The 15,524-nt window shown below is 48.8% G+C and overlaps 1 protein-coding gene across 11 annotated transcripts in view; it reads right to left on the reverse strand.

The window, feature by feature from the left end:
* Ccdc136 (coiled-coil domain containing 136) overlaps positions 1–14,429 on the reverse strand; it is a 31,830-nt gene extending 17,401 nt beyond the window's left edge. For all 11 annotated transcript variants that reach the window (XM_057772437.1, XM_057772446.1, XM_057772429.1 and 8 more), the window contains exons 1-6: positions 14,289–14,429; positions 13,438–13,545; positions 11,094–11,348; positions 10,935–11,009; positions 4,053–4,373; positions 317–428 (exon numbers count right to left, since the gene is read on the reverse strand). In XM_057772437.1, the coding sequence (XP_057628420.1) occupies positions 317–428; positions 4,053–4,373; positions 10,935–11,009; positions 11,094–11,348; positions 13,438–13,545; positions 14,289–14,346 (929 nt within the window). In that variant the 5' untranslated portion in view covers positions 14,347–14,429. The remainder of the gene's footprint in view (positions 1–316; positions 429–4,052; positions 4,374–10,934; positions 11,010–11,093; positions 11,349–13,437; positions 13,546–14,288) is intronic.
* Between the last annotated feature and the right edge of the window lie 1,095 nt (positions 14,430–15,524).

The following is a 15,524-nucleotide window of genomic DNA, read 5'->3' on the forward strand; positions in this document are numbered from 1 at the left end:
ATGGTCAGGGTCACCACAACATGAGGAACTGTGTTACGGATCGCAGCATTAAGAAGGTTGAGAACCACTGCTCTATGCCTTTAGGACTGAATCACATCTGTGTGGACAACAAAGGGATCTCGGTTGATCCAATATAAAGCAGAGCTATCTGGAGTCCAATGCCAAGAATAGAGGAAAACTACATTTTTATAGCTCACTTAACTATAGTTCTGATATAGTTTGGTGGCATTCTGAGCCTGCTCCTGGGAGGTCTCCATACCCTTGGGATAACATAGGAATGACTGCTTTCCAGGAGCAGAGGACCTCCTGGCTATACCTATCGCTCTCCAGCTCCGCAAGCTGCCCAGTGAGGCTGCTGTTGCTCTCCTGCAAGGCCTGGTACTCCTCATTCAGGAAGTGGTAGCGCTCCCGAAGCTGGTGTAGTTCTTCTGCAGAAGAGAAGCAGGGAGAGGTAAGATCCTCAGTGACGGGAGCACAGATGACCAACCCCAAGTTTTCCTGGACGGAAACAACAGCAAAAAGCCACACCATCTCTCTTTTCCCCAGGCACAGAAGACAGACCCCATGTATTCATCCTAATGCTCCCAGTGAGATACCCTATGGAGCTTTTGGGAGATCTTGAAGGTTTAAGTACATTGAATTTATTGTATTTAAGTTTCTAGTTAACTATTTACGATTACTTACCCATTATCTTGGCTTTTGTTTTGTTTTGTTTTGTTTTTCTTTTAGATGGGGCCTCAGGTAGCATAGGCTAGTCTCTAACCTTAAACTTCAGATCTTCCTTCCTCTACCTCCTGAGTGCTGGGATTACACCAGGCCTGCTTTTTTTTTTTTTTTTTTAAATGAGGTACCTGGGATCATACACAGTTTCACTAATGCTTGTCGAGCAGTCTAGCAACTGGGGCACAATCATAGCACCCATGATGCTTTTAGCACAAACCCTGAGAGATGTGAACTTCTAGATCTGCCTTTCAGAGACAACCCACTCATTCTGAGTATCCTTTATTTCCTTTATCATCATGCTGAAGACACTGGCCTGGATACAGTCCAAATACTCCTCGTTGTTGGGTTTTTTGATTGTTTTTGGTAGGGAGTAACAGTGTACTGGCTGGTTTTGTGTGTCAACTTGACACAAGCTAGAGTCATCAGAGAGGAAGGAGCCTCAGTTTAGGAAATGCTTCCATGAGATCCAGCTGCATTTCTCAATTAGTAATCCAAGCGAAAAGGCCCAGCCCACGGTGAGTGGTGCCATCCCTGGGCTGGCAGTCCTAGGTCCTATAAAAAAGCAGGCTGAGCAAGCCAGGGGAAGCAAGTCAGTAAGCAGCACCCCTCCATGGTCTCCGAATCAGCTCCTGTTTCTAGTTTCCTGCCCTGACCTCCTTCAGTGGTGAACAGCAATGTAGAAGTGTAAGCTGAATAAACCTTTTCCTCCCCAACTTGCTTTGTGGTCATGGTGTTTCGTCACAGCAATATAAGCCCTGACTAAGACAAAGGGTGCTTGGGAGAAAGCCTAGGGTCTCACCATGCATGCTAGCAAGCACGCTGTCATCAAGCTGCACCCATTTTCCTTTATCTGTTAATAGAAACGCCCATCCCAATCGAAAATGATTCTTTTCTTCAAGCATAAGAAGAGACAAGAGGTCCAGCTGAAATACCCAAGTTATATCTCCTTATGAGTAAGAACCATCAGAGCTGTACGGGAGGTTCAGCCTTTAAGAGGGCTGCTGCTTTTCTAGAAGAGTGAATTCAGTTTTCAGCACCCACGTTATGAGCCTGGCTCATAACCACCTATAACTCTAGCTCCAGAGGCTTCAATGCCCTCTTCTGGACTCAGCGGTTACCCAAACATGTGACAGACACATACACATATAAATAAAAGTAAATAAATATTTAAAGAAAAGAACAATATTGCTGGGCGGTGGTGGCACACGCCTTTAATCCCAGCACTCGGGAGGCAGAGGCAGGTGGATCTCTGTGAGTTCGAGACCAGCCTGGTCTACAAGAGCTAGTTCCAGGACAGGCTCCAAAGCCACAGAGAAACCCTGTCTCAAAAAACAAAAAACAAAAAAAAAAAAAAAAGAAAAGAACAATATTACTGGGGCTAGGGAGATGACTAAGGGGGGAAAGTGCTTGCTTGTATAAACATGAGTTCTGATTCCCAGTATCCCCAAAAAAAGCCTGGAATGGAGGCTTGTACCTACAATCTCAGAACTGAGGCATGGAGACCAGTGAGATATCCCGGGGCTCACTAGTGAGCCAGTCTAGCCAAGGTGTAAGCTTCAGGTTCAGTGACAAATTCTGTCTCAAAAAAGATCAGGTGAGCACCAACAGATACACAGCACCAACCTCTGGCTCCTACCATGCATGCAGAGGCCAGGGCTTCCCCAACCCTAACATACACCTCACACACTCCGGGACACATAAAAGAATCACAGCACTTAGAACACTAATTCTACTGACATTTAAGAACACTAACTGGTCTTGATTACAATATGAGACATATTTTATCTACCAGAAGATTCAACATCCCTGAATATCACTTCTAATGTTTCTCCTTTATTTCAATCAGAAGTTCTTAGACAGGTCCAGGCATGATGGCAAACACCTTAAATCCCAGCATTTGGGAGGCAGAAGCAGAAATCTCTGTGAGTTTGAGGCCAGCCTGGTCTACATAGCAAGTTTCAGAACAGCCAGGGCTATGTAGAGAGACTCTGTCTCAATAAACAAATAAATAAATAGCTTGAATTAACAAATAGCTTGAAGTAAGTAAGTAAGTAAGTAAATAAATAGGATGTTCCTAGACTAATCTTAGACTGAAGATTACCATGAGAAGGAAGGTGACCTTTATTGAGAACTGTGCATGAAGCTTTGAACTTGATGACTTTGACCTTCATTTAGTCCTTGAGATAGCCCTGTGTAAGACCACTCCCCTTAAAAAAAATCTTTAATTTTAGCATAGTTTCAGACTTGCAAAACAAAAGAAGACAGTGCACAAGAAGACAGTAAAAAGTTCTCTGGGAGAATTCTCAGCCAGGTTACTCAGCTATTAAGCATCTTAACCATTGCCTACTTGTCATGATTAAGAACCAGCAACACCTTACGATTAACTCCACATATCGTTTAGGTTTCTCTGTGCTTTCCTGAGGCTTCTCTTCTGTCCTAGCGTCCCATTCTGCTGGAAGACTTTATTAACTATGTTGGGCTGCAATTCCAGACATGGGAATGAGGCTTGGAGAGCGTTAATAAGCTGACTAAGTTGACCGTGCTGCCCCAGCTAGAGCTGAGATCCTGACTCAGGTGAGGGCCACTCGAGCTGCATCCTCCCTCTCACATTCAAAGGCGCTCATGAAAAGCTTAACACAGCTGGGAACACTTGCAATTCTTTGATTTCCTTGTTGACTGTCTCTGCTTGACCTGGCCAAATCTAGGGCCTCCATTATACCCAGATCATAAATCTAGGCTAGAATAAAGGCTAACCCTCTGATGTCATGAATCCTAGCAACTAGCTGGGAGACTTTCTGAAAACAGGGCTTGGAGCTTTTGAGTACCACATGCATTACTAGAAATAACCTTTCTTCCTCTCCAGCTGTCTTGTGTTCTGATTTGTTGCCTCCCAAAGTTTCTACTTTGGGGAGGGCTAAATGAACTTACGAATTAGCATTCTAGGTCTCAGGACTAGAGGCCTAAACAGGTCCAGGCAAAGAGCCACAATGCCACAGCAGCAGGAAGGGTTTCCTGAGGTGACAGGTCCTTCTGTCCACCCCAGACCTTTTTTCCCACAGGGAGTATTTCCCAGAGTCAAACTAATGAGGACCTAACAGCTCTCTGTTAAGAATCTCCAAGGAACATCTCTACGACACCAATTCTTGTACCACCATGGACTGGTTATGTAATGACTGAGTGATTTTTTTTTCTCTAGTCTCAAAGTAAACATGGGGGATTTTTCCTTCTAGAAGTTTCTAATGCATAATCTCACACTTCTCTTCTACCATCTTCCTACCTATGATGTCCTCTCCTCCATTTAACTCTGAATGGGACAAAAGGTCTCATACCTTGTATCCCAGAGAAGTCTGAGACACTTAAATCAGATGGTTCAGATGTCTTCAATTCCACTTCTGCACGGAGCGAGGCAATCTCCATCTCATAATCCCCTCGAATGCGTTCCATATCATCGAGTTCATTCTGCAACCGGCAGAGATCTTCCTGCAAGGATGCTATGTCACTCTCATGCTCAGATGCAGAATCTGCTGCAGCTTGCCGTAGATTCAGGATCTCCGCCTGAGCCAAATGCAACTCCTGCTCTATTTCTTTAAGTTCACTGTCTTTTTCACGCTCTAGCAGGGAAATCTCCTCTCGCAGATGTTGCAGCTCACCTGCAAAACACAAAGGTTGATGGTCAAGAAGATAAATGAATGAGTTAAGCATGGCATGGAAGAACAGAGTTCAAGATAGACTTACTTCCTGTCTGGAAACTACAGACAACCTAGTCTTTCCCCCACTAGAGAGGTAGAGCATCATAAGGTATAAAATAAAAGTATTCCCAAGAAGGGATCAGATAGCGACTCTTTGCAGTAAGTGTAGTAGACAGGCAGACCTTGAGGCCTTAAGCTCACAGCATCAGTGTGGGCTAGTGTGAACAACAAACATGAAGTGCTATGAGAGCACGGTGCAGTGATACATGTACAGAAACGCAAGAAAACCCATGGCTTTGCATGCTATTCATCTATGAAATTCAAGGTAATTCTCAGCTACCTCGTGAAACTACCTCATCCAGCCTGAGCTAGGTATTCTATTCCAACAAAACAAAACAAAATATCTAGCAGGTAGTATTTTATCAATGTCTTAAGTCTTTCTAAAAATCCCACAGCTAAAAAAAAAAAAATGTTCAGAGCATTTCAGTTATCCATCCTGGGAGCTTAGGAAATTCAGAGCCTCGGAGGCTGTCCCTTACCCCAAAATCCTAAATGTGAGACAGCACACATTTAGGATTCAAGGTTGAATTAAAAAAGAAGCTCATCATAAAATAATAAAACGTGACATGCTAACCTACATGATGACTGATAATGTCAACTGTGAATCAATGGTGCTAGTCACCAAAAGGGCCTTAGTAGAAGCCAAACAGTGCCCCTTTGAGACCTCCAAAACCAACAAGTCAAAACAAGCCTTTTTACTAACTAAAAATACAAAAGTGCGTCCATGCTATAGTAACCAGAAGGAAAACCAAACCAGACACTATATAACATAAACATACAGAAAAATGGTCTATGCCCCACAGAAAGATCTACGCCCATAAAGAGCAGTTGCTTCAAAGCTGGGAAAATGGCTTAGTCGGTAAAATGCTTGCTAAGCAAACAAAAGAGCCTGAGTTCAGGCCTCCAGTACCCAGTCATGGCAGCATGAGTCAGTTACCCTAGCCCTTGGGACTGGGGAGTGGGAGTGGAAGGTGGAGGCAGATCACTGGGGTTGAGTCAGCCAGCTCTTGGCTCAGTGAGAGACCCCTGTCTCAAAAAATAAGGTGGACAATGACTAAGGAAGACAGTTGACATTGACTGCTAGGCGCCAAACTCATATGCATACATGTGCATTCACAGACACGTGCATACACACGAACACAAGTATGCCACACATTTAAATACATTTAAAAAATAACAGTTGCTTCAGAGAAATAGAATAACGTGGCAGGTATTTTAATCTCCATATCATACCTGTGCATGATACTGCTTCATTTTTCACAAGTTTCTACATTTTACATATGGATTATACATGTATTTTAACTTGCAAAACAAATGTGTCAGAACTCTGTGGAACATCTGAGGTTTCTTTTTTCTTCCTTTCCTTTCTTTCTTCCTTTCTTTCTCTTTCTTCCTTTTTCTTTTTCTTTCTTCTTGAGACAGGGTTTCTCTGTGCAGCTTTGGAGCCTGTCCTGGAACTTGCTCTAGACCATGTTAGCCTGGAACTCACTCACAGAGATCCGCCTGCCTCTGCCTCTGGAGTGCTGGGATTAAAGGCACCACCAGCGCCCAGCCTCTTCTGTTTTTTTAAGACACTCTCTCATTCTGTGGCACAGGCTGGTCTCAAACTCACTAGGCCTCAGCCTCCCAAGTGATAGGATTACAGACATGAGTTGCTCTATTTAGTTTTGCATCTCAGGTTCTCGATGCAGGTACCCATTTGGAATGAGTGAGACTCTCAAAAGTTAGAGAGTTGAAGGCATGGATTCCAGTAAGAATTCAAAAGCAGGGTCAGGATTAAGGGATTAAAGAGAATGAGGCTTTATATCCCCCGCTCAGATTTCATCTTTTCCTAGCCTCTCCTCCATCAAGGAGCTCTTACAACTCCCTGAACTCTACAGCATGTTTGCTTGTGTTTGGTTCTATCCTCACTTGGGCACAATGAAAACTGGGAACATGCCTGTTTGGTTTACCGTTTCAGCTCCCATATCTGGTAATGTGCTTAGCAGAATGCAGCTCAATAAATATTTACTGTATTCATGCATGAGGGAAGGGCTCATTCATTCGATTTTTACTGAATTTTGTCTCTGTATACAGAATTACATGTTTAAGAGAACCTAGGAGTTTTTTTTTAATATTTATTTACTTATTATGTATACAATATTCTGTCTGTGTGTATGCCTGCTGGCCAGAAGAAGGCACCAGACCTCATTACAGATGGTTGTGAGCCACCATGTGGTTGCTGGGAATTGAACTCAAGACCTTTGGAAAAGCAGGCAATGCTCTTAACCTCTGAGCCATCTCTCCAGCCCTAGGAGTTTTATAAGACAAATTTAAGGGCATAGTTGTACACGCCTGTAGCCCCAGCCATCTAGAATCTGTGGCAAGAGAATTGCTGGAGCCTCGAACTCACTCACAGAGATCTACCTGCCTTTGCCTCCTGAGTGCTGGGATTAAAGGCATGCGCCACCACCGCCCAGCCTCTTTTGTTTTTTAAAGACACTATCTCATTCTGTGGCACAGGCTGGTCTCAAACTCACTAGGCCTGTGTCAAGCTGTATGGAGAGCGGGGAGAAGGGAAAAAGGTCCTATTTGGATAGATGGCAGATACCAAGGGTAGGTAGGCACATCCGGTCCGGGAGAAGAGGTCTCCAGGCCCCCCTCCATCAAGCATGTGCACTACAGTGGCTGCGTAACTTCCTGGATTTTGTTTTGTTCTACATTCCTTTACTAGGGATTGAACCCAGCACCTCATGTATGCTAGGCATTGAACCACATCCCCAGGCTCTGACTTCCTATTTGAAAGGAAGTAATACAGCATGCCCCCTGCTTTCATAAAGTTCATAGCCAGAGCACCCCACGACACAAATATACTCCACAGCACAAGGAGTTACGGGGTGAGATCCAGACCCTCAGCTCAGTCAAAGTGGCGGGGGAGACACGGGGGTGGGGTCAGCTGGACACTATGATGAGGACCCAGGACCTGGGCTGGGCATTCGGGGGCGGGGGCGCGACTAACCTCCGTCTCCTTAGCAAGCCCTCAAACCTCACTCTGTAAACTGCCTTCTCAGATCATGGGAGTTGGGGTAGGGATGGGTGGCGAGGAGCCAGGCCTATCCTGGAAGCTAGATAGGACAGCCCAGTCAGGAGCTGGAAAGGCAGGGACCAGGTTCCAAAGAGTTGGCGCCGGTTGACTGCGGGCTGGGGCCGTCGGGGAGGGCGCGGCGGAGGATTCAGGAGTCGGCTAGCGGGGCAGGGAAGGCGACTCGCACTTACTGGTTATGGACTGCATCTCGCCGGCCCCCCACAAGCGGTCTCCCAGGGGGGCCTCCCGCCTCCCGGCCGGTGCCGCCCCGCGGGGCAGTGGCGGCCGGAACGGCCTCTGAACACCAGGTACTTCTGAGGCCGCGAGCGCCCCCACTTGGCGGAAACGGGCAACGCGCGTGCGCAGGGACCCGTCTCAGATTCCTCCCGCGGGGCTGGGCTTGGGTGGGTTCGAGACCCGTAGCCCCTCACCTGGGAAATCGCTGAAATAAATCTAGCTACAACTCCTTTCCCCTCGTGGTCTTTCAGATTTTCAGACTTCTCCATACTGAAAGGAAAAGAAGGTTCTTTTCTAAGCAAAGTCTAATACTTGGCTCAACTGGCCTTTTCTTTCATCGTATAAACAAGATCAAGGGTTCCTGACCTTAAAACAAAACCTCCCTTGAGCTCGCTTCACTGTCCCTCATTTCTCGTTAAAATGGTTATCGCCATGCTCTGTACTCAGTTCTCCATTTGACCTCCTGTCTTCTCTCCAGTTCCAATCCAATCTGCGCTGTCTCCCGATTCTCCATCTTGCCAACGCCAGCGGCCACCTTACTTGCCTTCGCAGCTTTCCACACAGTGGAGCGTCTCTTCCTTGAAGCATTTTCTGCTCTTGGCTTTCAGGACAGGATGAACTGAGGTGTTCCTTCTATCACCATTTCTTTTGTTCATTCCTCCTCCTACCTTGGGCCTCTAGTTAGGAGAACCGACCCTTTCTCTCCCACTGGTATCTCTTGGTGGAACTGAATGCCCAGCTCCCATAGATTATAATGCTGTCTGCATGTTAAAAATGATCAAATCTCATTTCCAGGCCTTGTTTCTCCCCCAGGTCTGGATCCACACATTCAAATGCTTCCTTCACGTACTCATTTGGGCATCGAATTCATCCTGCAAATAAAACTCTTAAATGGTTTCCCTAGTCCCCAAACTCCTTTCTTGCCAAGCTTTTCCAAGTCAACTAAGTATCACCATGTACTCATTTTCTCCGGCTAGTCATGAAGGCTCCACCTTCAAAACATGTTCTGAACCCTCTCCATTTCGACAGCCCTAATTCAAGGAAACAATCATACTCTCTCTCCTCCCCCTGGATCCCACAGGACTCTTCCGGAGGGTTAGGGCTGTTGCTCAGTGGTACAACACTTGACAAAGGCCTTGGATTCCACCCCAACACTGGAGGAAAAAGACAGAAGTAAACGAACGCTTGGAAAATACCTCCCGTGGTGTCTACTTCACTCACACAGAAAGCTAGCCCTGTCAGCTGACCTAAAAGGCCTTTGTAGCCAGACTTCTGCCTTCCTCTTGCCAGGGTCCTTCAGATGCTCTTCACAGTGACCTCGGTTCTATCCCCCAACACATGAAGCTCATTCTCATGTCTGGACCTTCGCGTCCCAGTTCCTTCTGCCCAGCAGGTCCTCTCATCAGATTGTGAACGACTGGATCCTTCCCATTACTCAAGTGCCATCTTCTTGAAGTCATCTATGTAAAACTAACCCATCTCATCCCCATCCACATATCACCTATTATATTGAGTTCATACATGTATTGCCTTTATTGGCAACTGAACTCATTTTACGTTTTCCTTAGAATTTACTTTTTCTTTTTCTTTTTTTTTTTTTTTTTTAATGAGACAGGATCTCATGAAGCCCACATAGCCTTGAACTATGAAGCCAAGGCTGGCATCAGATTCCTGATTCTCCTGCCTTTACTTCCCACATACTGGGATTACAGTTCTGTGACCTCCTGCCCAGCTGTGGAATCTACTCCTCAGGCATTTGATCAATTGTGTTCTTTATTGGTTTCTTTAAATATAATGGAGCTCCACAAATAGTTGACGGACAAAGGAATGTGCCCCATTTTATAGACAAGAAACCGAGGCCGGGCGGTGGTGGCGCACGCCTTTAATCCCAGCACTTGGGAGGCAGAGGCAGGCAGATCTCTGTGAGTTCAAGGCCAGCCTGGTCTACAAGAGCTAGTTCCAGGACAGGCTCCAAAGCTACAGAGAAACCCTGTCTCGAAAAACCAAAAAAAGAAAAAGAAACCAAGACTCACAGGGATCAAAATGACCTGTCCAAGGTAATGAAATTTGTACATGATAAAGCTAAGCCCAGGAGCTTGGACGATGTGAAACCAGCACCCTCGCTCCCTCACTCCCTGCGCTGTGCGTCTCTGTCGTTTTTCCTGCCTCTCCCTTGGCTTACATCTTCTACCCTTCTCTTCTGCTCCTCGGGTTACACACTCGCTTGCTCTCACCAGGACAGCTTCCAGACCTTTCTCCTCCGCTTATGGTTATACTTTTTATTTGGCTTGATCTCAGCTCTCTCTACAGAGTCCCTGCTGTTTTCTAGGGCAGATCCTCAAAACCTTCCGGAAGCCCAGAGAAGTAACAAAAGCTCCCTCTTTATTTGGTAGTGCAGCGAAATGTGGGGCACCTGCCTTACTGCTTTCTGAGACAAAGGGACACGGGCTTTGGAAGATAGGATTTGAGGGGCCGCAAACTCAGTTTCTTATCTGTTTCCGTCAAAGACACATGGTGCGTCCTCCAGTCATACACCATTGGCTCTCTGCTCTCCCCATGGCCCCCTTGGAGGAACCAGAAAAAGAAATATAACCTAGAACTCAATCTTGGTCATCCACCCCAGCCCTGGATGGGTGAACAGGGGTGTGGGGGGTGGAAGAGGAGGCTGGGAAAAGAAAAGGGAGGCTAAAGAGAGGTCAGGACCGCCATGTAGAAATGCAAAGATAGGAAATTAAGGCAAGAAGAGAACAGGGGGGCAAGGAGAAGAGAAAGTGGTGAGAAAAGAAAGAACAGAGAAGAGAGAGGTAAAAAGGTACCAGTTAGGTTTGTGTGGTTAGGGTGGTCGGTGTCTGTCTAGTTGTGGGGGGCAGTGACCTTGTGATCAGGGTGGCCAGTGTCTGTCTAGCCTTGGGGGGCAGTGACCTTGTGATCAGGGTGGCCAGTGTCTGTCTAGCCTTGGGGGGCAGTGACCTTGTGATCTGGGTGGCCAGTGGCTGTCGAGCCTTGAGGGGCAGTGACCTTGTGATCTGGGTGGCCAGTGGCTGTCGAGCCTTGGGGGGCAGTGACCTTGTGATCTGGGTGGCCAGTGGCTGTCGAGCCTTGGGGGGCAGTGACCTTGTGATCAGGGTGGCCAGTGGCTGTCTAGTCTTGGGAGGCATTACCTTGAAGCTGCTGGATCTGCTTGGTGAATACTTCTGCCTGCTGGGCACTGGCGAGCCGCTCATCCTCCAGGAGCCCTGAAGTGAGAGGGACATCTGGTTTGGAACTGGGGACACACAGAGCCTTTGGGCCCAGCCCTCCTGCTCGTCACAGGTGCTCACCCTGAAGCTCCAGGGAGTCATCCTCATGCTGCCCAGCAAGCTCACGGGTCTCCTCCAGCTCTGCCACCAGCTGGAGTACCTGAGCCCTTAGCTCCTCCAGCTCAGTCTCTGTGAGGCTCAGGCCCCGGTGCTTGCTCACGGACAGGGACCCCAAACTCCCTCCTTTCTTCACTTGATCTTCTTCAAGCTCTTCCTCTTCTTCCTCCTCCTCTTCCTCCTCTTCCTCCTCATACAGAGCTGGAAGTAACACCTCCCCTAGGAGAGACAATGATCTCACTGGAGAGTCAGTGCCCATTCCTCTCAATAGTCCTGCATCATGTCACCACCCCAGGACCTGAACAGTAGAATAGTGCCACCTGGTGTCCTCCAAGGTTCCCCGGGGAAGGACTTAACTCATGGTGAGACTCTGATGGGTCCAATTTGGAAGTAGCCTCTCCCGCTTCCAAGCTCCTAATATCGAATGTCCACCGCCCTTACGGCACCCTCAGGCTGGCTCATCAACAAGGAGCCTGCATGAGGACACCTGGCACTTCTTTCTACTCTGATTACTGGGTAGTGGGGACAGGAGAGAAGAAAGGATCCAGACATTCAGACACCAGCTGCGTATTAGGCCAAATGGGGCAAGGCTGGGACAAAAAGAAAAACAACTCATATCGAGGTGGTTTGCAGAATATTAGCCTTTTCATAATAGGAAAGCACTGGCTCGGCCTGCAGGTAAAGAAGGAAGACATTGGAAGGAAAAGACTCTGAGTTGTCTTCTGGGTAAATGTGGGAATCCTTCTAAATGCATATTATCAAATACCTTTTTGAAATTTTCTACATTTATTTTTTTCCTAGTGGGTACCATAAGGTCCACCTCTCTCCTACTAACCAAGTTGGCTTTCAAGGTCTGAAGCTGAATTCATGTATAAAAGAAAACCTGCCATGTTACACATCTATTTTATCTATCTATCTATCTATCTATCTATCTATCTATCTATCTATCTATCTATCTATCGAATGCATCTGTGTGTTTTCCTGATTGTATGTCTGTCCATCATGTGCATGCAGTACCCTTGGGGAAAGAAGAGAGTATTGGATCCCCTGGAGCTGAGTTATAGGATGGTTATGAGCTGCCGTGTGGGTGCTGGGAATCAAACACTGGATAATTGCTAAGCCATCTCTCCAGTACTGTTAACATATTTTAAAAACTGAGTTGGAGGGGCTGGAGAAATGGCTCAGTGGTTAAGAGCACTGACTGCTCTTCCAGAGGACCTGGGTTCAATTCCCAGCACTCACGTGGCAGCTCACAACCATCTGTAACTCCAGTTCCAGGGCACCCAACACCCTCACACAGAAATATGTGCAGGCAAAACACCAATGCACATAAAGTAAAAATAAATTATTTTTAAAAACAAACAATCAAAAAAAAAAAAAAAACAGTCACTGATTTGGAGCCAGGAGTGGGCCCAGCACTTGGGAGGCAGAGGCAGGCAGATCTCTGTGAGTTCAAGACCAGCCTGGTCTACTGAGCCAGTCCCAGGATAGCTAGGGTTACCACACATCGAAATCCTGCCTCAAAAACAAACAAAACAAAACAAAAACCCTGAATTGGTACTGGTGCCATTTTCAGGTTGGTGAGCACTCCTTTTACTGCAATGCAGTTCTCATAAATAGCAATCTTGTCTTGGTGGAGACTGCCTTGTTTCTAAATTCTGAATCTCTGGTTTCCCTTTTCTAATACCAACAGCATGCAGTTCATCTGCGACCCCTTGTGCCATCAAGCCTCTAGGGGAGGTCTGTATTGAACTGTAGAAGGGCCTGGGGACACTTCCCAGGAAATCCTGGATAATGTGTTGGTCCTACCTGCCCTGTCCCATGGGTGTGGTGTTGGAAGTTGGCTTCACCTAGCTCTCTCCTAAGCACCCTCTTACTAAAGCTGCAAGGCTCCTTTCAGAGTTAACAGTGGTGGCACCAGACAGTTCACAGGTCCATGTCCTGGCTTTTAAAAAGGAGAGACAGCTCGGGATCCAGGTCAGCAGGCAGCGAGAACAAGCCCCCTGCTGAAAAGCTGCTTCCAGGCTCTGTTCAGCAGGACCTCTTTCTGTCTGGCAGCTCCCCCAGGACACACAACCTGGTTAGCTGGGTGATTGGAGCCCAAAGGGATGTGCTCAAACTTCCATCAATGCCTGAGTCCAGGGGAGGCCTGGAGCTCTGCCACCAGGGAGGAGGGGCCTGAGATAAAGTGAGGGAAGGGCCATGCCCTGGCTCAGAGCTCCAGGGTCAGAGACCGAAGGAGGATGGAAAGGGATTGGGGAATAGGGTAATGGAAAGCCTTTTCTTCGCCCCTCCCCAGGAAACTCACCCTCCATAGCTTGCATCCCACGGCGTTCCAGGGACCCCCAGCGTTGGCCTTTCTTTCTCTCACAACCCTCAGATACCTCATAAGCGCCTAAAGTGGTTACTGTGGGTCCTGTGAGCAGGGAGAAAGTAGGCACTGTAGGATTCGAGAGAGGCTGGGGGCTGAGGGGAAAGAAAGGGATGTGTGTTCTTGTCTGAGAACCCCGGAATTTGTAATCCCACTGGAGAAACCTGACTCACTCTGCCCGGCTCTGCGAATCTACTCCCTCTGTCACCTCTCACGCTCCGCCTAAGGAGAGGACCCCAGCCCGGCGCTGCCCAATCTCAGCTCCAGGATGTTGCCGGCTCCTCTCCCTCGCCCAGACAGAAAAAGGGTGAGTGTTTAGCTTGAGGCACAAGGAGAAGAGAGGTAGGATGGGAACTAAGAAAGAAGGCTTTGGGAGGATGCGGTGGCGCAAGGCAGAGGAGGGAGGGGCGGCCGGACCAGAAGGAAAGGGGCTCCAACCCAGGCCTCTCCTTTCCCCTTCCCTCCCTCACTAGACCTCGCCCATCGCACCCTCACCGTGGTCAAGAGCTTTTATGAATTGTAAGGGTGCAGGCGCTAAAGCCCCCCTTCTCCGCTCCCGCCGCCCCTCACGAGCTGGAAGCACTGTCGGGCTGGAGAGACGAGGTGGGGAGCGCTTGGGGAGTGACCGCTAGGGAGGGGACGCCCCAGGTCCAAAGATGGAGAGAGGTCTCCGGTGGAGGCCAGGGTGGAGGGGGCCGACTCAGCAGTACCCGGAGCACCTGGGGGTCAGGAGGAAGGAGAGCCGAGGGGGAAGGAGCGTGGGGAGCTGAGGGAGGGGCGGCTCTGACCTGGGCTGGGGCAGCTCCAGCCCGCGGCTCCCGCGCCGGCCCCACCGCCTGCCTCCATGGTCGCTCCCGCCGCCGCCGCCTCCCGAGCAGAAGCCGCAGCCGCGGGGCCGGGGACCGGGAGCCCGGTGCGCAGGGAGGAGAGAGGGCGGGCCGAGGGGGCGGGGCCTGGCCTGGCCACCTGACGCGGGTGCCCGCCTGCTGCCGCCCGGAAACCCTCCCTGTCCGTCCCCAGCTCCGGACCGAGTAGGGACCAGCACAAGAGGCTCAGCGCCTGTCAACAAAGTGCCCAAGGCTCACTCGAGGCAGCTCCCGGTCTGCTGCGCTTGCACAGCGAACGTGAACTACCTGAACTTAAGGATGCTCCCAAGGAGTGACAAGATGGGTTGGTTCTGGCGACACCTTGGGTCAGCCGCTCGTAGGGACTGCTCAGCGCTGGGTTTCAGGGCCTGGTCTTGCTGGTGATTGAGGCCGAATAAACAAGAATGGGCTGTTTCCTGCAAATGCGCAGACACGCGCGCACTTCCTTGGTCTCCACGTAGGGCCAGCGTCCCCATAGCCGCAGTTCACTGAGCCCATCCCCTCCCAGTGGCCTCACGTGCCCCAGAGCTGCTGCAGGACTGGAGGGTAGAGAAGTTGAGACCTGAATGTGCCAACTACAAAGCGATGATCGCTGCTTTCCCCAATTTTTCCCAAGTCAGAGGCAAGGACCGACTTAGAAGGAGCCCTCCGTAGTCCGCCTGTGTTGCCTCAGTGCACCAAGACCTGTCCTGTCGCCTGTCCTTTAGTCACGCCCCCATGGCCTGTTCCGTGTGGGCACCGCTGATATTTCCTCTGTCAGAAGGTTTGGGAAACCACGGGGCTTATTTCACTTTTTCAACTATTCGTTCAAGAGGTGATCTTGATCTTGAGGCCGACCTGACATGTCAGATGGTCTCGTTCAGGTCAGAAGTGGGTACACAGAAACGGGCTTCCCGAGTCCTACTTGTGGGGTGATTTCTAAGCTGGTTACACACAGCCGTCCTTTCTCTTGTAGTCTCATTCCTAGAGTTTGGACATGGGCTGGCTGTGTTGACCTCCCCAGGCTGTCAGGCCCTCTGTGTTCCACAGGAACGAAGCGCTTCTCTGCCTGCACCATCCCCTGCTTATCAGTAATTTCAGTCCCAGGCTGAGAGTCTCTGGACACCCCAGCCCTTCCTTGTTAGACACCTCTGCTCTGCTCTCCCCTCCCAACAGCAT

This window comes from Chionomys nivalis, chromosome 1 (assembly GCF_950005125.1).
Source record: "Chionomys nivalis chromosome 1, mChiNiv1.1, whole genome shotgun sequence".
NCBI lineage: Eukaryota > Metazoa > Chordata > Mammalia > Rodentia > Cricetidae > Chionomys > Chionomys nivalis.